Source organism: Limulus polyphemus, unplaced genomic scaffold (assembly GCF_000517525.1).
Source record: "Limulus polyphemus unplaced genomic scaffold, Limulus_polyphemus-2.1.2 Scaffold2093, whole genome shotgun sequence".
NCBI lineage: Eukaryota > Metazoa > Arthropoda > Merostomata > Xiphosura > Limulidae > Limulus > Limulus polyphemus.
In genome coordinates, this window is record NW_013667703.1 from 153,800 (window position 1) to 177,454 (window position 23,655).

Sequence of the window (23,655 nt, forward strand, 5' to 3'; positions counted from 1 at the left end):
ATTATCTCAAAATAAACCTTCATTTCGGTGCAATATTGAAATTAGTTTGAATTCTTCATAACCTCTGAATAGTGGTTGACCCAATGGGTCACGGTGGTCTAGTAAGTTATAATTTTTCACTCACTTTAAATTTTATTCTTAAGCCTAGGATTTACACTGTCTCATAGTCATACCACTTTTATCAATACAATCTAAGCGTTTTACAGTTGCCTAGCAATGCGATAGGTGGCGGCGCAACTAACATTATACTGTGCGCGATTATTTTTGTGGTCATGTGTTTCAAAATTCTTAATCATTTCGTATGTTTTACTCATTACTGAGAATATATTAGTAAGTTCAAGCACTCCAGATGTCAGTGTTGAATATGTTTGTTAATTTCAAAGAAGAAAAGTATCTTGTTGCATGTATAAAATTATCGCATTGTGTCTTTATGCTACATTTACTACGTTTGTAGACTAGTGTAATGTCACCGTCACACTCATTTTGTATTGTAAACTGATTTCTGTTTGAGTTAAGCCTTCAGCTTCACTGATGTCGTTATACAAGTTACAACTCAAAAACATTCTCAGACTGTTTTGGTAAAGTTTGTAAGTTCACAGTTATTATTTCCTCCCCATACTCTAGAACTAAGTAGAAGTGTTGCTGTTTACTAATTATAATACTGAATATATTAATAGCATAAAATTTAAACTCGCAGTTTTACACCTACCTGCAGTTCAACTTTAAAATGTGAATCAATGAAATCAAATCACTGATATAAGCATTTAAACCCAATTTTTTCTGTATTTTTTTGTTTCTGGATTGTGCATTTATATAATTTGTATGTATAACTTATAAAGTATTCACTTATTTTTAAGCTGTTCATGTTACTCACTGTTGCCTTTATGCACTTACAGCTTATGGGTTTTATAACCTGTAAAGTCCTGAAAAAGTGGTATTCCAGTGTTAGAAAGTTTTTATGGTACTATTATTATTAAATTACAATGGAGAAGTACAAAAAGATAAAAAAAATTGGAGAGGGATCTTTTGGAACAGCTTTACTTGTGAAAGAGAAAGAAAGTGATGTATCATTTGTTATGAAAGAAATAAACATTTCAAAGATGTCTCAGGATGAAAGGGATGAAGCACAAAAGGAAGTGGCAGTTTTGTCTCAGATGAGACATCCAAATATAGTGGGGTATCGAGAGTCCTTTGAAGAGAATGGAAATTTATACATTGTGATGGACTATTGTGATGGAGGAGATCTTTATTCACAAATTAATCAACAACGTGGAATGCCATTTCCTGAGGATACCATAATAGATTGGTTTATTCAGATCTGCCTAGCTTTAAAGCATGTGCATGACCGTAAGATTTTGCATAGAGATATAAAATCTCAAAATATTTTCTTAACAAAAGGAGGTCTGGTAAAATTAGGGGATTTTGGAATAGCTAGGGTATTGAGCAGTACTGCAGAACTTGTTCGTACTTGTATTGGAACACCATATTATTTATCCCCAGAAATTTGTGACAATAAACCATATAATAATAAGAGTGACATTTGGGCATTGGGATGTGTTTTGTATGAACTCTCAACACTCAAACATGCATTTGAAGCTAAAAACATGAAAAACTTGGTTCTCAAAATAATTAGAGGATCATATCCTCCTGTTCCTCCACATTATAGCTATGACTTAAGGAACTTAATAAATCAGCTTTTCAAGCGAAATCCAAGAGACCGTCCTTCAATTAATGTCATTCTAAGAAAACCATTCCTTTTTAAAAGGATTAGAAAATTCCTTACAGACTCACAGTATCAAGAAGAATTTAGTCACACTATTATCCATAACTCTCAAAAACCAAGAATATTTCCTGCTGTAAGGACACCTACTCCTCAACCAATGGGGGAGAGGGAAAACAAAGTTAAAATCACTGGGCCAGCAGCAAAATATGGGAATTCCATTGCACTAAAAAAACCAAAAACTGTACAGAAAAAGAACTGTGATTTTCAGAGTCAACAGAACTTGGTAGCATGTAAAAAGTCTAATAATTTACCAAATAAAAAGCAAAAAAATGAGGCCAACAGTAATGAAAATGTCAGCAAAAAGCATATGCAGCTTTTTGAAAAACAGAAAATAATGCGAATAAACAGAGCTAGAGAAGGTTGGAAAAATCTTATTTCATATGAAAAAAAAGCTCAAAAGGAAGTGTTTCCACATGTTCATAAACCAGAAGTGAATAAAATAAAATATGAATATCAAGAACCAAACTTTAAGCAAAGTTATGCTCAATTTCATGAGTTAATTAATAAATTGCAAGGAAGTAACAACCAAAGAAAAGAAAATATGAAGAATACTGGTTTGTATCACTGGTATTCAGTAAATAGTAGTACAAGTCAGTTAGGTGGAGTATCAAGAGATAAAAAAAATATTTCTGAACAAAATGAATTATCCAAACCTGCACAATATAATACTTTGATAGAGGAGTTTCTGGCAAGAAGAAATCAAGCTCATCTTAACAAAATGAATGCAGAAAGAGAGATATTGGACAAAGACATTTCTTTCGTTAATGAACCTCAATCATTAGATAACTTATGTAAGAGAGAACAGCAACAACATGAGAGAGAAAGAGAATATTTGTCATGTTTTGAAGCCATTCGGCAACAAAACTACATAGAACAAAAAGAAATATATGAGCGAATGAAGGCAAGAAAATCTGAAAATCCCACAGCATTATGTATAGCAGAAGAGAAAGAAAAGCATGTTGATTCTGAAACAACTTTAAAAAATTATACTGAAAAGTTGAGAGTTAGATTACAAGCAAAACTATGTAAAGCTTATGAAGAAGAAAAAATAAAGATAAAGAGTGGAGAAATGAAGAATTATATGTTTCCACATGTATCAAAAAATGATTTCTTACTATCTTTGCATAAAGGTGCTTCACAAAGAGAAACTCCTGAAGTTACAGTGAATTTTGAAAAACAAAACTACAATGGTAACAATTTAAAATCTGTATATGGTATTATTTCTTCATCTAGATCAAAATGGAGTGAGTTATCAGTAGTCAATGATTTAGCAAACTTACCTTTACAAGAAACAGCATCTCAAATGGAATCTACTACTCCATCAGATGGTGTCATAATGTTCAGTAGACCAGTGTCAGCTCCTGTCAGTTTACCCAAACTGTGCAGAAGTCAGTGGCAGAAACCATCATCTACCCTTCTTAGAGCTCTTAGTGAAGCCAGTATTTTAAGTGAAACCACTAGAAGTCCAGATGCTATTTATGAAAGCTATTTTGTTGAAACTAAAAATTTTCACAACTGTTTTGACAACAAAAGTAGTCAGAAAGCAAATAATGAAACTAGTCAAAAGTGTGAAGATAATCTTCTAAGAAGTGGTGAGTTAACTTACAAAGATGTACACATAGGAAGAAGTTTTGAAGAAAATAGTAAAGTAAATTTAACAAGCAAAATGCTTAGTGATGAGAATTTTGGTAATAATACCACAGAAGAAAATCAGAATGAAAAACCTCTAAAAGCGTCAGAGACAAACATTGATGATTCTTGCACTATGTACCATACAAAAGAAGACATTCAGACAAATATGAAAAAACATGCTACAATAAATGTGGAGGAATTACATATAACTAAAGATGGTTATAACAGCTTACAAGTACCACAGCAAGAAACAATGGCACAAGTAGAAGATAAGTGTGAGCTTCTTTGTTGGTCTAATGTAACACACGAAGAGAAAAGTAGAATGAAGAAAATACAAACTAACTCATCCTTGAGTTCAGAAATACTTAAAATGGATCACTGTCAAAAAGATAACATTAAGATGGTCACTGAAAATGATTGTCCAAGAGTTGGTAATGAGCACGACTCTTCAGAAAATGTTAGAAATGTAATTTCCAAAAGTTCTCATGATGATGATGATATTTCAAGAAATAGCACTGAACAAATAACAGAAATAAAATCTGAAAGAAACAAAGTCACAGAGATTATTCCTCAAAAACAAAGTCTAAGTGAACCTATGGTAACTGTTTTTGATGATTTAAGTAAGCCCTTAGAGAATATATACCAGGAAACTTGCAATAGCTTATTCTTTCTTTCCACTGCTAAAAGTGATACAAGTTATAAGGATACGTTTGAGTCATATAGAAGTGAAGGACAAGATGTATATGGCGATGAAATTGTTTCACAATCATTTGATAAAGATGAGGATAAAAGTAATTCAGAATCCACTTTGGTTGCAGATTATATTGTTAATTCAACAACTGATGACATTGATTTTGGTTTTGTAGATGATTGTGTTGGTACTTATTTTCATATGTTACCGGAATGTCAATTTGAAGAAGCAAGTAGTAATGATAAAGAACTTGAAAATGGTAATGTAAATGAAACAATATCCCAAGCTACTGAAGAAAGCGACAAGCAAGATATTATATTCCCAAATTATCAAAAAGAATTTGAACAAGTTAAAGAAGTTTATGGCAATGAACAAGAAATAGAATATTTGGAAGATCATAGGTTAGACAAAGAACTAAAAATAAAAGAAACTGAGTGTATGGATGGAAATGTTGGCTCAGTTTTATCATCTGATTTACCATTATACCAACATAACTCTGAAAATATAAGTAATCAAGAAGACATTGGAAGTCTGACTGAGAATTACCTGATAGGGATAAATTTTTCAGAAAATGCTGTATTACAAAAGAATGTAGATCGTAAGATTCATGACTTAAATATTGCTGATATGGATTTACTCATTACTGCCAATGATAGAGATGATTCCCAAGAAAACTGCTTATTTGAAATGGGCAGTCGGAGTAAGTATGTTTGTGATGATGGAAGCTCTTTTTCATCTGGTTTTGTAAGTGGATATGATAAAAGTGAAGGAGACTCTAGTTGTTGTACATATGATCAAGATTCTGAAGAGAAGACACCAGAACACAGAAATCTAGGTGGTAATTTAGGTATGACATTAGATATGTTGTCATTGGTTCCTACCAGCCAAAATTTACCTTTAAAACTGAACCAGATGTTGATTGATGAAATCTCAAATGTCATTCCACAAACTGAACCAACCTGTTTAATTGAACCAGTTTCAAAAACCATTTTGGAAGGGAATACCACTGTAGAAAAAAATGTTTGTGAAGATAATAAAATTTCCAAAACAATAGGTATTGAGGAAAATGTTGAAGATGTTATGTCTGAAATAGTGCCTAATGTAACAGGACTGGTTAATGAACCTCTTCAAGTTCTTGTTCTAGAAGAAGAAGAAAATTTTGGCTTATTTGAACAAAGCAAACAAGATTGTGAAGTGTTATATAACAAGTTAGATTTGAAAAAAATACATTCTGCAAATTCTGTGGAATATGAAACTGCCAAGGATAAAAATATCACTATAGAAAATTTAGGTGTACCTGCGCATAGGACTGATGAATATTCTTCTCAAAAGGAGAAGGAAGAAATCAGAAACATTTATATATCTGCAGATGTGACTGAAGTTAAAGAAGCAACTGGTGTACCAAGTGTTACTTTTACAAGTGATACACATGTGCCACACTTGCGCACTTCTTCCCTTCCAGACCTAAGATACTTTACAGTGTCAAAAAATGAAGTTCAACTGAGGAATATTTCTGTAGGAGAAGAAAATTCTAAAAAGGAAAATCTTGTACAACTTAACCATGATTCTGAAGAACTGTTTGATGTAAGTATTTTACATGTACCTTGTACCATTATTGATATTAGCATTGTGTCGGTATTGTAGATTTCAGAAATAATATTCTTACATCTGCACACAGTAGCCATTCCTCATGTGTCTGCCTTTGAGAGTTCATACATGCCACTAGCCTTGAGCTATTTCTTACCTAAGATGTGTTATAACATTAACTTTTCTAGTGCATGATGTAATCATCATGTGACAATATCCTTCCACCAATAGGATAATGACACATTCCCCATTCGCAGTAGATCCCTGTAAGCACTCAAACTCAAAATTATCTTCATTCTTATCCATTGCACTGTTTTTAATAGATGTGTTTCTTTAAGTTTAAACTTAACCAATTCTGTGAGATTTGTCTAAGTTAAATCCTTTTTTATACCTTGGTCAGGATTTTGTCTTCTACCTTGTTCTTGCTTATTTGGTTCATCTGGGACGTGATGCTCTTCTTTCTACTGTTTGTCTTTTCATTCTTACCTCTGTCTGGCTTCTTTTCTTCACCTTGAAGTTTTCAGAGATGTTTCTAAAGCTATCATGACTTAGACCAGTTATAACATATGTCTTAGACAGGAGGTAGCTCAAGGTTAGTGGCATGCACAAAATCTCATAAGTATACATATGAAGAATAGCTAATGTGTGTGAAGAAAGATAAATATTTATCAGAAGTATGTTTTCAGGTATGGAAAATGTTAACTTTTAGAATGAATATCTCATATTTGCACTACCAATTACTAATTAACAGCTACTTCTAGAACCTTTAGGTAGGTATCAAAGTGAAATACCTATGCCATAATGCAATAGAATGTATGGAAGGCTGAATGACTCTTGGTCTGTGGAAACTTTTTTTTTGTAGTTCAGTAAGTTTTTTGAGTATTTAGTTATATGAAGCTGTATTTTGTTTTTACATTTTGATTGCTAGCTTTTATGGAGGAGGGGTGGCCTGTGTGTATATGAGTTAAATGACCTTCTGTCAGTGGTGTAGCTACCAAGAATGATTGTATGCTTAAGCATCCACATCGTTTTCACAATTTTTTTTAAAGACATATAATATATATTTAATGTATAAACAGACAATATAAAGAAATATAAAAGTAATGTCTTTCCATTCACTCATTCCACTTTATTTTCAATACATCATTGGTTATAATGACTTGTCCTTCAGACCCCGCACCAGGGCTTCACATATATGCATCCACATACATTTGATGCTGACTATGCCACAGTGTGTTGCTTTGCTTTACTTATATTCTTATAGATCTAATTTCATCATCTAGGCCATGATGAACTAAATACAATTCATAAACTAGTCTTTAAGTCTTCACATTTAATGTTGTAGCCATTTTGGAACTTTTTCAGTTAAGTCATGGGTAGTAAAATTTTGGCTATTTTTTTTTGCTGAAATGAGGGTGTTTTTTTTTGTTTGTATGTTTTTTCCAGGGAGATGATTACACTGTGATAGAAAGTTCAGAGTATAGTGATGAGTCTGATGATGATTTACGCAGTGTGAGGGAATCCATGGAATTGATACTCAGACAGTCCCAGTCGTCACAAGACCTAGGCAGTGACAGACAGGATACTATTTCTGTGTCAAGCTCCATTATATGGGCTCTTGGTAGGTGACAAGAAACCATTTTTGTATCCAGTTTCACTTAAGTTTTTGATACAGTAAAATATATGTGATAAATGAGAATCCATCTTGATTTACAGCTTTATCATATGGGTTATAATATAAAAATGATCTTTTTTTGTTGTTGTTACAAAGCATTATCTTGCAGACTATCAGTATTGAGTTAGTACAGTTGGTAATAAAAAAGAATCCACTTTGGTCTAAAACTTCATCATACAGGTTATAACATAGTTACAGATGAGATATATGATTTTTTTTTAATTCTTATCATATAGCTTCTTCATGTAGGATAGATATATATATCTTTTTCACCTGGGTTCTTTGTACAGTTGGTGATAACTAAGAAGCCATTTTGTTCTCTACAGTTTCATTGGATCAGACTTATAGGCAAATACAGTAAAAATAACATTTAGTAGACACGTTTATCATGTGAGGTAGAAGTTAATGACTAATGACTACTTTGTTAGCTTCCATCCGTAGACTCTAAGTTGGGGATAAATAATAAACTCGCTTGGTATACAACTTTATTTAGGTTAGAAATTACTGACAAATCAACTTGGGTTCCAAGTGGAAAACAAATAATATATCCACTTGTTATACAAGTTAATCTTGTAAATTCTAAGTGAATGACAAATAGAGTACCTTCGTATACAGTTATACTATGTGGACTCTAGGTTTTAGAAAAATAAAATTCCATCCTGGTATTCAGTTTCATCACCTGGACTCTTGGGGGGGTAGGTGATAGGTAATAAACTCTCTTGTTGTATGGATTTATCATGTGAATTCCAAGTTAATGACAATAAGAAGGTCTTTCATAGATTGTTTAGACAGGGTATTCATCATGAAATTTGGTTCAATGGATGGCAACTGCCTGTTGTAGAAACATGAGTATAGAGGACTATGTTTTGCAAAGTGGAAAACTTTTGAAATATTGTTCTCTAAGCTTGTGTTTCCACAACAACCAGTTGTTGTCCATTCAACCAAATTTCAGTAAGAAAGTCACTTGGTTCATAACTCCATCTTGTGGGTGAGATGTTAGTAACAAGTAGACTACTTTCTTTTGATACAGTTTCATCATGTTGACCACCGATGACAAGTAAGATGTACAAACTTTTTAATGTACATCTTCATTGTTTGGACTAGATAGTTGACAGAAGTGATTTCCTTAGTATTCAGTTTTGTTATGTGGGTGTTTGGTAGGTAACAAGTAAGACGTTTGGATATCCACATTCATACTATCATGTTCGATTAAGTAACATTCATAGTGGTGGTGTATAAATATACCCTAGTTTTGATTTCCATAATCTGTTCTCCATAGGTATTTGTTTTAATGTGAATATATCAGCTTTTTTTTATATATAAAATTTGTAGTTTGGAACTATTTCCAGATCTAATTAATGTGATTTTTTAATTAGTTATTTTCAGTTTGATGTAAACATTTTATATTTTCTGATCTTAATGTAAGAAAAAATTGTGTTACTTAAATCTTGATATTTTCAAAAATCAAATTCTAAGAGTGAATGATGCCAATTATTGATACTTGAAATTAAGCAACTGGCCATATTGTTTGTACAGTTAACATAATGAGACTAAATTCCACTGTTTATAAAATTGTTTATTATGAAACAATACTCTGATTTTTTTGCTTAGATGATGGTGGTTTTCAGACTGATCAAGACTTTGAGGTTTTCAGTCATTTGGAACAACTAAGAACAGACTTGGAAACTGAATTAGGATTAGAAAAATTTCTACAAGGTAAATCTGCTACTAAAAATTTTATGAAGATTCTATTAGAAATAGATATTTCAAACATCAAAACTAAAAGCATATATAATTACTGTGTTCCTTGTACTAATTTCAATACTCTTCACATTATTAAATAGTTTATAACATGAAATTTCTGTTACTGAACATCCCATACGTTAGAAGAGTGCACTTTTGGGATAGCTTAAAAACAACAGGGTATATATATCCTTTTAAATAACAATTGCTTTTAAGGAAGCAAAGCTTGAAAGGTGTCTATTTTCCAAAACAGACTTACCTCCTTTCACTCAAAAGCTATCTCGATTGTTGTCTGCCCTCTAAGCATTGCTAAAAGATTTTTTTGTAATCAGCACATCAGTCTTTGTACCCCACCAGTTTTGCACTATTCTGAACATGTACATATCACATTACTACACTTCACCAATAGTATTGTGCTACCTATAATGGCACAGCTAGCTCCCTCTATTATTCTCACTCAATCCTTACTTTCTTGATTGGCATGACACATTTTAGATGCGTGTTTAATTTTTCCGAGAATGACTACAGTTTTTGATTGTGCTTTGTTGCTGTTTCCAACAAATTTTATTCAACAATTTTTAATTTCTGCATTTCATATCATTTGTTTCCATGAATTTGCTTTCGAAATTTTCTCATTCCCAAATTCTACGTGCTTTATTATAAATTCAAGGTTTCCTCTAGTGGACAACAGTATTACTGCAGCAGGTGAGAATGCACATGGTATGACTTCCCAGAACAAGGGGTCGACTTTATCTGCTGAGGAAGTACATGCCTTGGTTTGCAGGCAATTAGTCTTACGTTCGGCTGGCATTTTCTTCTATTCAACATGACACTGTTTCTAAGGAAGAAGACATTCATTGAGTTGCCACTTTGGTCTCTCCTCTTTCAGGCACCTTTCCTCAGTGCTGGCCACCACATCTTTGAGTTGCGGCAAACTTGTTCTTCTCCTCCTTTCTTCCTCTAGCTTCAAGTTCTCCCAAGAGATTTGTGGTAAGATTTTCATCATGTACACTTCACACCAGGTTGATGTACCTGTGGTAGGCCTGGTTCAGATGCTCCTTGCATAACTTTGCCCTTCTTTACACATGGGAGACATGTATTTTATGTCATCAGTGCTGGTAAGTTAGATATTTAGGTGTACTTTGTTATCTATGTTACTTTGTACATTAGACATTAATTATTACTTTGTAATTTCGGGAAATTTTATTGTTATACACATTAGTTAATTTTATGAATTTTGTTAGTTCGTTAATTGTGACTTATAGTAAATTAGCGATTACTTATTCAGGTGTTTTTCTAGGTAATTTTCGTTGTTTTGCTTGTTCGTTAATATTACATATTCTATCGACTAGGTGCATTTAAATTGTTTGTCTGTTTCCTATTTATAAGTCCTTTATTAACTTTGCATGTTTTGATAGCTTGTACCTTACTTATCATTACTACTAGTAACATAAAATTCATTGTTCTATTTGTTTTGTTTTTTTAACATGGTTGTTACCTATGTGCCTTCTCATCCCCATTTACTTCAGTTTCAGATTTTATTACATGTCCTTTGTCACCTCAGTTAATTTTGTGTAATGGTATGTTAGATATTGATAATTTATGTGTTTTCTCAGTAATTTTCATCTGTTTACACATTCGTTTTTATTACATACTTTGTGGACTGTCTGTATATTTAGATAGTTTGTCTGTTTCATATATAAATACTTTATCAGTCAGATATGTTTCAATAGTGTGTACTTTCCATATCATTACTACCAGTAACAAATAATTTTTTGTTCTCTTTGAATCATTAAGTACTTATCTTTTCCTCCTAATTATTTTAGTGTAGGTCTTAATTCTGTGTCCTTGTAATCAAGTTACTTCTCTGTCTTGTACCTTAGATATTACTTATTATCATGTTTTCTTGGTAAGTTCTGTCACTTGGCACGTTCATTATTTTTACATTTATTGTGGACCAGAAAAATTTTGACACTTTGCCCATTTGATGTTGGTCAGTCCTTTGTTTACTGGGTATACTTTGATAGCTGGTATGTTACATATCATTACTACAAGTAATATCTATTCATTGTTCTATCTGAATTTTTTTTTATGAGTGTTCAATTGTGCCATTCCTTCCTAATTTTCGTCAGTGTGGAACTTAAAATTTTGCCTTCTTACTTCACTGGCATGTTCATTTCTTTCCCATTCATAGGGCTGAGCTGAGTATAGGTTCCTTTACCTATGTAGGTGTTCCTAGACAACTCTTTACATATTTCGTTAGGGAATACAAACTTTAGCTAAACTTTTTCACTCTATGAGTCTTGCATTCTTCCTTCTCTGGTTTGACTGGCTCCTGCTTGCTTCCTCCTGTTCTCAGTATAGAGTCCACACTCCTCTGCTCCTACAAGATGTAGAATGGGTTGGCTTCCTTATGACAAGGGGGAAGTCCATTCTGACCCCCCTCTCAATAATCCATTCATTTGGGGTGTTCTTCTTTTCAACCTCAGTCAGGCCCAGCCTTCTCCTCTTTGTCTTTGAAGCAAGCAGTTCACATGTTCTTCACCTTTCTTATAGCTCAATATGACCCATCTCTTTGGGATGTGGACTTCCTTGGAAGCTCTCATTCCCATGGGTCGGACTCATGTGCATTTCCTTCAGTGAACACTCCTTGATCAGTGGAACTTCTTCTTGAATCTCTAGCTTGGTGGTTGAACAAAGTCCGGACTGCAACAGAGGTTCTACTTACTCTGCCTCATACGGATTTATGTCTGTTCCCATACTCCTCTTTAGGGGGTCTGAGGTTCTTATCTTGACTTTTGAGAGATTTCCAGGTGGTGGTTATGGCACATTCCCACCTTCCACTGTGGTCATTTATATCACTGAGCTGAGCCAGGGGGTACCAATTCATGGTCTCTGTGCTTTCAGATCCTGGGTCTCTTTTTCTGAGCCCACTGTCATCACATTGTGGTCTTCACTTGTCTTTTTCCAGGTTCCTTCCATCTGGTGGTGATTCATTTATCTTCCACCAAGATTACTCATCACAAAGTGGTTCCTCATTCCACAAATGATTCCACTCTCTGTCTTCACGCATGGTTTTGTCTTCTCCATTGTCTCAGCCCAGGGTTGTACTCCACATTTTGCATTCTTCCTTCCTGATCCATGAGGCCATTCTTCCATGTCCATTCCCACTGATGATAGTATTCTTCCTTCCTCCTTCCAGTGTTCTGTAACCTGTTACTCTCACTGGTTGGGCTCATCAACTCATCCAGCTGGCTTATTCGTACTTGTCTGTGGAAGATTGCTGTCTCTACAATTCATCACATTACTATGTCTTTTGCTGCTCAATTTTGCCATCCTTTGAAGGAGATCATTTGGCTGAAATGTGAACTACTCCAAATACCTTCGTTGCTCATTATATACTAGAACTGGTTGTGTCTTCATCTTTTGGGTATCGTCTTTCTCCAATGGCAATTCTACACGTCTGTTTGCCTTTGCCTGGGGTAAGTCTTATTTCTTCCTTTCATCTATGTTTTCTTTTCAACTTCCCTACTCTTAGCACCTTCTTTATGGATCCCACCTTGTGGCAGGTGTTGCCTGATCAGGTATGCTTTGTCTCAAACCCACACTAATGGAAGTAACCATATAATGCTCAGGGTTGAGATAGGGTGTTTTTATAAGACTACTGGGCACTTTCCTGATGATGTATATGTATATCTATGTATTAGAAAGTATTAAAACTATATCTTTGGTGATCCATCACTCATGGACTTCATGAGTAAAGCAGAAGGGGATTTCTGCCGTACCTTGCCAATCTTTTGATTCCTTAATAGGTTTTGTCTGCATTTCAAAATAGAGAAACATAGTTTCTCATTGCACTGTGTGATGTTCCTACAGACCCCCCCTCCCCCTTTATATTCTAGTGGAGCATGGACGTCCTTACCACTCTCAATTCCCAGTCACAGGAGTGGTGGACCATGGAGGCTTCCTCCTGAGTGTAATTCCATGTTACTTTAATTACGATCATTTATCCACTCAGTGAGAAGAGAGCGAAGCTGGTTCCCTACTGGCACTTCCCCACTGGATGTTTTATGCCTGAACAGACTGCACTCAATAAAACTAATAATCAAATAATAATTGGGGCCAGGCTACATTGGATCCTCCTCATAATTGTGGGTTCTGTTCCTGTGGTTGTGTGCAGTAGACGTATCTCTTCTCTTTAATTCTGATTTCAGAATGTTCTTTCCTGCTTCTACAGTTTGGTTTGAGAAACTTCATCTGCCTCGTAATACCAGCAACTGGATGTCCACTCTGTTCCTAGAGTTGGGTGAATGCTGTATGTCCTCCCCATAATTTTGGATACAGGGTGTCTCTGCTTTGCATTTACGTTTAGGTGAGTTAGGATTTTTCTCATAATACTGGTTATAGCTTTCCCTGTTATTACAGTTGAGTCAAAGCAATGCCAAGACTTTGTAATGGCAGGTTCAATTTGTCATACTTCTTGTTCCCACGGAGGTTTTGTGACTTGGTTGGGTATCGATAACATGGTTCTCATACTCTATCCAATTATTCTTATTACTTTTTTTTTTCTTGTTATATGATGCTACAGCTTGCATCTTCTTAATGCTTTTACAATTGTACAAGCACTACCTTTTCTGCCCATTTGGTGTTCCTTTCCCCATTCCTGGATGAAGAGCACACCCATTTCAGAAGTAGTGCAATACCCCACAGGTGTACTTCATTTCCATCCCCGAGCACACCTATTCATTCTGGGTGGTCACTTTCCCCTTGGTTTGTTCTTTGTTTGCCTACACTAGCCCTCCACCCTTACAATGTAGGATTCTTGCTTTTGTGTTAGAGAAGGTAAGTTTCGAAAGTTAATATTTTCTTACACTGAAAATATATTTCCACTAGGTACTTACCTCCTCTTGAACACTTCCCACATTTCCTCCCTAATAAAACTGGTGTTTTTATTCTAGTACCTGCCAATTTTCAAAAGTGAGAATAGGAGAGGGAGCTAGCTGCACTGTTATAGGTGAAGCAGTATTATTAGTGGAGAGTAATCATGTGATATGTACATGGTCAGAATGGTGTGAAATTGGTGGGGTATAAAGACTGGTGTGCTGATTACTAAAAATTCTTTTAGCAATGCTTAGAGGGCAGACAAGGATCAAGATAGCTTTTGTGTGACAGGAAGTAAGTACCTATTGGAAGTACATTTTCATTATAAGAATGTTAATAATCTTGAACAGGAAACAAATTTGTATTATTTGAATTATGAATAAAAACAGCCTTAGTAACAATAACATTTTTTAAGCTATTACAATGATGCGTAAAATCAGTAAGTTTTTAAAATTTTTCAGTATTTTAACATGTCTGAATTTTAGAAATATTTGCATTTGGTTGATAAACATATTTCTTTTGTAAGATCTTTTTAATATGAAATTAAGCTGTTATGTATCATGGTATATTCTTCATGAATTTTAATTACTTTTATGTTGCACTTTTTTTTTTAAAGTTTACAAAGAAATGCAAGCCTTCCATGATGATGATGATGCAAGTATTTCGGAAGGCCTAGATCGAGTACATAGAATTTTAGGGCCAGGTCGTGAACACTTAGCCACAATGATTCTTCAGTTAGTTATGGCAGATGGAATATATACTGAAGGAAATGAATAATTATGTTCATGGTAGCATGAGAAGGTTCTCACAGATCACATATGAAAGAAATCCGTGTTCATTTGTGCTGTGTGGCACATGCATAAAGAATAACCATCTGCATTGTTGCTGAAGATGTAAAAGTCCGTCCACGAATAGATACAATATCGTCTTTTTCGGCCTTAGACTGAAATGAAACTAAGTTTATTCTGTTTCTTTCATTTCATATTTGATAAAATGGAAACTTCACTTTACTGACTTGTGATATTTATTATTTTGCACTCGATTCTTGCAGGAAAGTATTTGATCTTTCATCACTTGCAAAGTGTTTTCTTTTCAAAGTATTTCTCAGATTATGTTAATATGAACAATGTATAATTATAGTGTGTGTAAATGAACATATCTTGTGGAATAGTAATTACCTAGTACCTGTAATTGTAATATAAAAATGTTCCTGTATAAACTTGTCTTTTGTAAAAAAAACGAATTATCATTGTAGTTAAAATTTTCACACATTATAATAAATTATTTAATTTGTATCTCTATTTGTACTTGGTGCACTTTCCTTTAAAACGTGTTTTATAATCAATTGTTTTATAAAAATAAAATTTCTTTGGAGAAAGAATTGTTACAAGATTCTTAATAAATGATGGCTTCTTTATTTGTACTGCTTGTACAGAGAAATAAAATATGTTAATAAAAAATGGATTGGTTTAATCAAGAGGCATTTAATAGTAGGTTTCTGTTTCCACTTTTTTTTTTTATAAGTTACAAACATTCATAAATATCCAAAAGTAGATGATTTTATTTAATCAAATTGACTTAAATTGTAACAGTATGTAATAGATTATCTAACACTGCATAAAATTGCTCAAGTTTTAGTATGCATTCTGAAGATATTTTTTAGAACTTTAAGAAATAAGTCAAATTATTATGTATCCTTTTATTTATTTTTTGAACTACACATAATAGATTTGGGAATTATTCTCTGTTGCTTTTTCATTAATGTATACAAGTTTGTGTGTATACATACATTTACATTACACACACACACACATGTATATCTTCCAGTAAATGGTAATAAGAATTGTTCTGATGAAAATGTAACAAATTCAGAAATTTAGTAATTAAGGTATAGTGTGGTTAAGAAAATTGTAAACTTTTATACATTAATAGACTATAAATTAAGTCATTTGTATGCAGATTTTAAAATTTATTATGATATACCAAGATCAATTAATTTTCTACACAGTGTAGCTAACACCTTCTGATAGCAAAATTAAAACAAATGTATGTTTGTGCGTGTCAGATAACATAACTAAATAGGTTTACATGTAAAGTCCCATCTTTTAAGTAAAAATTTCTCTTCATGAACCATCAAAGAAATGATAGGATTTTCTACAATTCTCAACAATGGATTTTGTTCAGTCTAGTAGAGTTCCGACCACTACTCTGTTTGTTGTATCCCAGTCAGCAAAATGCATCATTGGCAATGGATATGACAAATATAAGTGTTTTTGCAATATTATTATTATACACTTTTCTAATTTTTTAAAACCCCTAAGGGACTAGGTTAAGAATGTAGTATTTAGAAATGTAATAGGCCTAATCCTCATCTCTTGTGACAAGTAATATAGTTTTCTATATTTAGCAATCCCTGTTTTAAAAAATAAAAAAAACATGAAAGTAAATTTTGAATATGCTGTAAATGAACAATTTTATAGTTATAAGGAACCAGTATATACAACATTGTATTTTAGTTTTTTTTAATAGTATAAGTAGACTTGAATACAGTAGTAAACTTCCAGCTTCTTAGAATTCATACAAATTATCTTACTAAAAATATTATTAAAGTCAGATTAATTTAATCAATATATCATTCTGTAACATTTTATTTTAAAGGTTTTTTATGCTACATAACCTTTATTAACTTTTACAAAAATCACTAATACTTTGGAAAAATGATAACATTTTGAGGTGTTTTTCTTTTCTATCTATGTTTGTCTTTATATACTTCTTGCCATTTATGGTTCGTTAAAGAATTAAATAGTATACAGTCCAGCCCCATTTATCTGGTCATCTGTGGGTCTAAGTAATTAATGGCCGCATAGCGGGGTGGCTATATTACCAGGGTCAACTCTGGGATCAGACAGAGGTCTCAAAGGCACAGTACATACCCCTACAACTTGCCCATAATACTCACACTTCTATGTTCCTGTTTTATACAGAATGTTGTAATAACATTTTTACATACTTATTTTTGCAGTCATTGTCTAAAAAATAAAATTCTATACTGTATTCTTGATTAACAGATAATAGCAAAATTTAGGATGACAATGAGCTTCATGACTTTTCTTTGCACCACACAGTATCAGAGACCAAGGCATGGCACTGTTGTTTATGGGCACATGGTGACACCTGGTGGTAATGATACTCAAACAATGAAAGAACAACTTTCTACCATTTCCATCAATAGAACAGACAAAATTGATTTGGCTGAGAAAGCAGAGTTCTATTACAAAATGGAAGGTAAGGCGACAAAACTTGAAATGAATGTGCAAATTTTTACTTTTGAACAAATCTTTTGTTCACAAGAAGAACAAAGAGACATCGAACTAGAAGTGTTACAAATGACAGTTTAAAACATACGGTTTGTTTAATTGTGTATGTGTGATCATCAGTACAGCATGAGGTGTGAAGCATCAGGAAGGATTAGCATGCCATTAATAGAGAACATCAATGGTCACCTGGTTTGTAACATGTACAAGATGTGGCCACTATCAGTCGATGTACGGTAGTGGCCTCACTTTGATTGACAGGTCTCAATTGGGCAGGGGTAGATGAGAGCTGGCCTGAGTGGCCACAATACTGAGTTCAAAGAGAACACACTTGGGACTGGAAAACAGGTGACCACAAGCCAAGTTGACTGCAATACGAGTGCCCATAATAGTAGATATTTTACGAACATAAAATAAAAGGAAATATTTGGGACTAAGCCAAAATGGTTGTAATTAAAGGTTGACTGCTATATCTCGTTGACCGGTGTGCGGGTCTGGACTGTATAGAATAGTAACTATGTGTTACTTCTTTATGAAAACATTTAAAGGACTTTTGATGAATTAGTTCAATGACTGACATTTTTTGGGCTCAGATAGCTGAATCATATAGATATTAGGAGCTTCAGAACACACTAATGAAGCTGAATCAGTTTTTTGCTATCTAAAATTTACATCCTGAAAATTCACATTTGGACACATCTTTTACTAAAACCCACTAATAGAGTAATCTAATTTATCTAACACGGTAAGTCTTACAAAATCAAATTTGGTTTTGCATACATAACAAACTATGAACAAATTTATTTCATAATATTCTATGCTTATAAATTAGTAAAAAAAGAATACATTGACAAATTTTAAGAACAAAGACAAATGAATCTTAAAAATATGATTCTTCAACCATTTATCAATTTGTTTTAAATAATGTATGGTATATGAATAGTTTTATCAGTAAGAAATTTCAATAGTATCTACTATTTTCGACATATTCATATAATTAATTCTTGTGGTAAATATTGGAGTTTCAAAGTATATCTAATCTTAAAATACCACAAGAAAGCCCATGTAAATGTTTAGATTAAATTGTAGATATGTAATCATTGTATCCCCCCCCACCCCCATGAACAGCTGGAGAAGGAAAGTATCAAGCAAAGTTTAAATGAACACACAAAAAATGGAGTTATTACACTATACCATAAGTAAAGTCATATGACTAAGGTTTACTTGAAAATAATTCAGAATAAACCCAAAATCTTTGCATTAATTTTCTACTAACAGAAAGTACCTTTAGTGGAAATTTCTCATCTGCACTATCTTAGTGGGTTTTTTTTTAATTATTACTTTTCTTTAATTTCAATTTTCAAAGTTAGTAAAAGCTGTAGTTATTTATGTAAATCATTCACTTGAATATGTTCATTCAATCTGCTGAAATACTTGTTGAATTTTCAATTTTCATCTCAAAGTATATATGCTTTCTGTTACAGAAAAAACACTAAGTTATCTGAGGAGTAATTTTTTTTTATTGGCATATAACTGCTTTCACATACACAACAGATTTTATTGACAAGTTTCAACAAAGCCATTTTTAGTCAATTATTCTTCACATGGCCAATAGAGTTTAAAATACAAATAAATACACATACTCATTCATTATAAAGATTTTAATTAAATTATTGTTAAATTTCTGATATCACTCATTTTTCACAATTGTACAAGGAACAAACAACTGTTGAGAGTATATCAGTTGAGCAACAAACTAGTAAATACTTTAGCCAGTTCTGTACTACTATAATAATTGTTCAAACTAAAGAAATGTCACAGAATATCATAAGGAAATGAAACCTTGCTTATATTCTTGATGATTAATTTACAAGCAATCAAGAGTTTTTACTTTCTTTGTATAAAGATTAGATGTCTGACTAATTAGTTAAACAGGTATTTAAAATATAGTGGTAAAATAAAATGGTTAGATATTAAGCATGAATGATGCTTTGTTTTAATTTTCAGTGTTAAAGTTCTTTTTGAATACAAAATATTCTTGTACAGCAAATAGTACACAAATCATGTCATCAATAAAATAAACCATGAAATACAGGGCAACACAAGACATTTTTTTGTCACAAAAATGATGATTTCTGAGATCTGAGAGGCTGCTATGGAAAACATCCATCTTGACAGAACACCATTATCTGAATATTCTAATTTGAAAAATAAACATCTTTTTGCTTGGCATCTTTGTCCTAAAAGGAGCTGAAAGCTATTTTTTTCCATGCTTCATTTACTGTTCCCAAAAGCCCATGGGCTTAAATTTATTATGAACTCAATATAATGTTTGCTTTAACATGGAATAAAGAATAAAGCAAACTCACTGAATAATGCAACAAAGCTGGTCCACAATTCAAACTGAGAGAAAATGAAGACTTCATAACCAAATGTCCTCACTTTGAATACATTCTGTGCTGAAAAGCAACACAGGAGCTACAAATTGCTAATTATTACTGAATTTCAAACAGTTCTTTCTTTCTAAAATGTGGAGTTCTCTGGTGGCTGACTAAGTCTTTGATTTTCTTTCAGTGTCATAGCTCTACGAAGCTCTTGAAGAACCGTCTTAATTGAGTAAGTTCTTTGCCAACGACTCAGCACAGTAACAGATTTTCTCTCAACCTTTCAGAAAAAAAAATACAGGTTATTAACAAAATGTCTTAATCGAAGCATAAAAATAACTTTTTATTGTTTTCATTGTCTTAGGAATGCACAAAGTTACTAAATACTAAAACATTGTTCTGTTATTATTACTTTTACTCATCTCTATTCAAACCAATAAGCACTTCTATGGTATACACTGGAATATCTACAGAAAAACCTCCTATAAAATAGTTATAACATAATCTGAATTCAGATAGGGGTGATTTAAAATAAATTGCATAAGTCTATTATTACCAATGTGGGGTCCTATCTAATCCTATACAGATTAGCATTCACATCACACATTAAGAATAAAGACGTTGAAAATACAACTAACACAAAGTTCCTACTCAGTTAATGACTAATGTACACATTAACACATGCAACCTGTTAAGTTCTCAGAGAAATGTACAGGGAAAGAGAACATTTAAATGAATTAGAAACTACCTTAAATACTTTTATTATCAACTTCACTCAAACAATATATTACTTGTAGAATTTTAACTGCTACAAATGTTTGTACACAGTACTTTATGAGAACAAAAAACACTCAAACATGCAACACTATCGAATTAAGTTTTCATTTTAGATGCAACTATCTTTTTCTAACACATGCTATATCAACCACATGAAGGATATTCTAGTGCTACTAAGCAATTAAAAAGTTATACATATACTTTCTTGTAATAGAAATAAGTTGTATTGCCAAATTGTCTTTTCTACTTTAGTACAGGAATAAATAATATAAATAAAACTTTTATATATTAAGCTTAATAGATTTGAGTATTGTACACACTTCCTGAGGTGTAGCTGAAATTCCCAAACATATTTCAAAAATGCTTAACACAAACTTGATCAATTTGATATCTAAAAACAATATATATATAATTATGCAAGACTGCTCAGTTAGGCTTAACAAGTCTGATAAAATGATGTTTGACTACAGATGTTTTTGATCATATTTCTTTTAATTCAAGTGATGAATTCTCCCTTATAGGCAGATAAGGGATAAGAAATGCTCCTTTTTACACAAAGGCCTGTTTAAAAATGTACAACTAACTGTTTAAGAGGAATGTGATAAAAAAAATGTATGTTGTCAAACATGATTTTCATCACATTTCCTTTTCGTGTAAGTGAGACTTCTTGCTTTCTTAGTTTAGATGTTCTATAGTACAGAATTATACATGTTAGACTCAACTTTCTAAAGTACTCTAAAATCATTTTATTAGATTTATGAGTAATTTTCATGCTATTTTTGATTAACAATTACTATGATTGTACATAATATTTCCAAACGAGTTCACTGATAAAATCTGATTAGCCACTATTTATTGCCTATGTTTTCTTTGCATTTAACAAAGGCTGAACCAAGCTCATGGATGAGCTATAACTACTTAAAACTCTATCGCATAAGCCCAAAAACTACTATTTTATGCCAGTAATAGTTCTCCAATTAGTTTTATTATGTCTAGTTTCTGATGAAAAAATGAATCTAGCACTAAATTTTGATTCTCATTTCAGTGACGAAACCTGTTTTCAAATGCTTTCACTTTCTCAGATCAGTCAAAACCTATTGTTAGATATACATGACTGTTTCATTTTAATTTTAATGTTAGCATTATGATTTAGATAATTTATATAGCACAAGTATTAAAGTTATTTTTAGAAGCAACAGTTATGCCAAGTTTGTTTACGTAACTGCTCACAAGTCATTCATTGTGTAGTTCAGTTGTTGTGAACTGACGTCATGTTATTCAAACCTTCCGAGTTTTTCTCATTGCTTTAATTGAGTATTGTTCCATCATATCTAGTAGTGTGTGAAATGTTCTAGATTGATGTCGGGTGTGTGTGTGTGTGTGAATATATGTATATACACTCTTCGAGACAGAATTAGTTAGTTAGATAGATAGAGATAGATCTAGACAGTTTAACTGTGTGTTTAGCCATAAAAAGCATATAGTGGTGCTTTTTTCAAAGTGATATTATTGCAGATTGTATTGTAACAACAGGGTAGAGAAGAAGAATTTGTCTTGTTAATTGTGTTCTAAAGTAAGTGAAACAACCTGTGTGAACTTTAATGAAAAAAAAAAAAAGAATGAATATTTAATGCTCTGGATACAATTGTGGTAATCAACAATTAATGTAAAAATTGTAAAATTTATAACAAGCCCAATTTAAGCTTCTCATGTACATATACACACACTACTCTCCTCACTTCTAGACTCACACAAAAATTGCCCCACATATTCTTCAATTGTTCAAGAAAAAACAAAAAGTGTTACACAAGGCTGAAAAGTTTGAGAAACATTGGAATAGGTAGTATAATTCAACATCAGCAATTCAATGAATGCTGCCTAATGAGAGATTTCAAAATTTAAAATTGTAACATACTTAGCTGCCTCCATTTTTCTTTTAAAAGAACTTTCAATATTGCCAATTTCTTGAATACCAAATAAAAATGGATATGAAAAAATTATGAACTCACTCAAAATAAATTTCATTAGAATGTAAAGTGAACAGCTTCGTTTTTAAAACTGAAAATTTTATCATAAAATTAATACACCTAAAGAAGGATTATGTGTCAGTCATATTTCTTTTACACAGACTTCTACAGGAATTACTGAAAAGAAAATTATGGTTGTTTGACACTTCATTTTGTAATACAAGTTAAGCTATCTTGTTCTAAGGTTCTTGATGTTTTGTGTTTTCTAAAAAAATAAATAATTTTAGAAGAAAAGATTGCTTATTCTAATTAGCCTTTGGTTTTTTTTTCAACCATTCCTTCAACTGTAAGCACAAAGCAACTACTTTAAAAGATATCTGTCTAAACAGAGGCCAAAACGTTTAAGAAATAAGTAATTGTAACATAACAAAATTGTATTATTTCTCGTGGTTTTGCAGTGATTAAGACCTTTTAATAATCTGTATCAATATACTCCTTACATTAATAAAACTTGAGGCTAGATGTGTTTATATCATCTGTTCTCAAACTTTCTACATTTTTATGTTGTATTACTTATCTATGCATATCTTCCTACACTAATCAGTTGCAGGGAAACCATATGGTAATAGCAGAAGTGAACATTCATTCAAACCTAATTTATTTCTACAAATTGTCAATTCAAAAATAAAAGTTTTTTATTACTATTTCTTATAACTAAAACTACTGGTAATACTGAAAGAATATGACAGATGCCTATGGCTCTTGCAGGAATCCATGTTTGCAAATAGCACATAGTGAAGGAAGTGCCTGAACTTGCATCATGATGATAGACTCACTCATTCAACTTAAAGTACAAGAATATGTAGTACTATTCAGCCGTTTAAAGGTGATTTTAAGAGAGTAATCAAGAACACAGATAATATTCATAATGTTCATGGTGTAAGAATCCATGCAAGAATATGTAGTGCCATTCAGCCCTTTAAAGGTGATTTTAAGAGAGCAATCAAGAACACAGATAATATTCATAATTCTTATTGATTACTATATGACAGATATGCAATAAAGAATAAATATGGCCAAATAAAAGAAATGTGTGAACCATCTTGGGAGTTATGTATTAGGTCATCAAGAAATTAATGTAAATTTTTTTTAGATGAAAAAAACGAACAACTTATATGTCAAAACAAAACATTTATTAAATAAGATAGTCTCCACTCTTAT

At 32.4% G+C, this 23,655-nt stretch overlaps 2 protein-coding genes across 3 annotated transcripts in view; one reads left to right on the forward strand and one right to left on the reverse strand.

Annotated features, from left to right (window-relative positions):
- The first annotated feature begins 218 nt into the window (after positions 1 to 218).
- Positions 219 to 15,464, forward strand: LOC106465914 (serine/threonine-protein kinase Nek1-like). 2 transcript variants are annotated; one of them, XM_022393864.1, is made up of 5 exons: positions 219 to 587; positions 897 to 5,690; positions 7,140 to 7,314; positions 8,980 to 9,084; positions 14,609 to 15,464. In XM_022393864.1, the coding sequence occupies exons 2-5, from the start codon at positions 984 to 986 to the stop codon at positions 14,767 to 14,769; spliced, it is 5,148 nt and encodes a 1,715-aa protein (XP_022249572.1). In that variant the 5' UTR covers positions 219 to 587; positions 897 to 983; the 3' UTR covers positions 14,770 to 15,464. The 2 variants fall into 2 exon arrangements, with proteins under 2 accessions (XP_022249572.1, XP_022249573.1); XM_022393865.1 differs by having other exon boundaries at positions 251 to 330.
- Positions 15,465 to 18,629: 3,165 nt separating this feature from the next.
- LOC106465915 (ubiquitin-conjugating enzyme E2 variant 2-like) overlaps positions 18,630 to 23,655 on the reverse strand; it is a 28,383-nt gene continuing 23,357 nt past the window's right edge. The window contains exon 4 of the mRNA XM_013926152.2: positions 18,630 to 19,970. Within this exon, the coding sequence (XP_013781606.1) occupies positions 19,830 to 19,970 (141 nt within the window). The 3' untranslated portion in view covers positions 18,630 to 19,829. The remainder of the gene's footprint in view (positions 19,971 to 23,655) is intronic.

What these genes read in the sequence shown, in the direction of transcription:
- LOC106465914 (XM_022393864.1), top strand. Translation starts at nt 984, where the DNA reads ATGGAGAAGTACAAAAAGATAAAAAAAATTGGAGAGGGATCTTTTGGA. An exon ending in ATTCTGAAGAACTGTTTGAT is followed by an intron (nt 5,691 to 7,139) that starts GTAAGTATTTTA and finishes TGTTTTTTCCAG; the next exon opens with GGAGATGATTACACTGTGAT. An exon ending in ATTAGAAAAATTTCTACAAG is followed by an intron (nt 9,085 to 14,608) that starts GTAAATCTGCTA and finishes TTTTTTTTAAAG; the next exon opens with TTTACAAAGAAATGCAAGCC.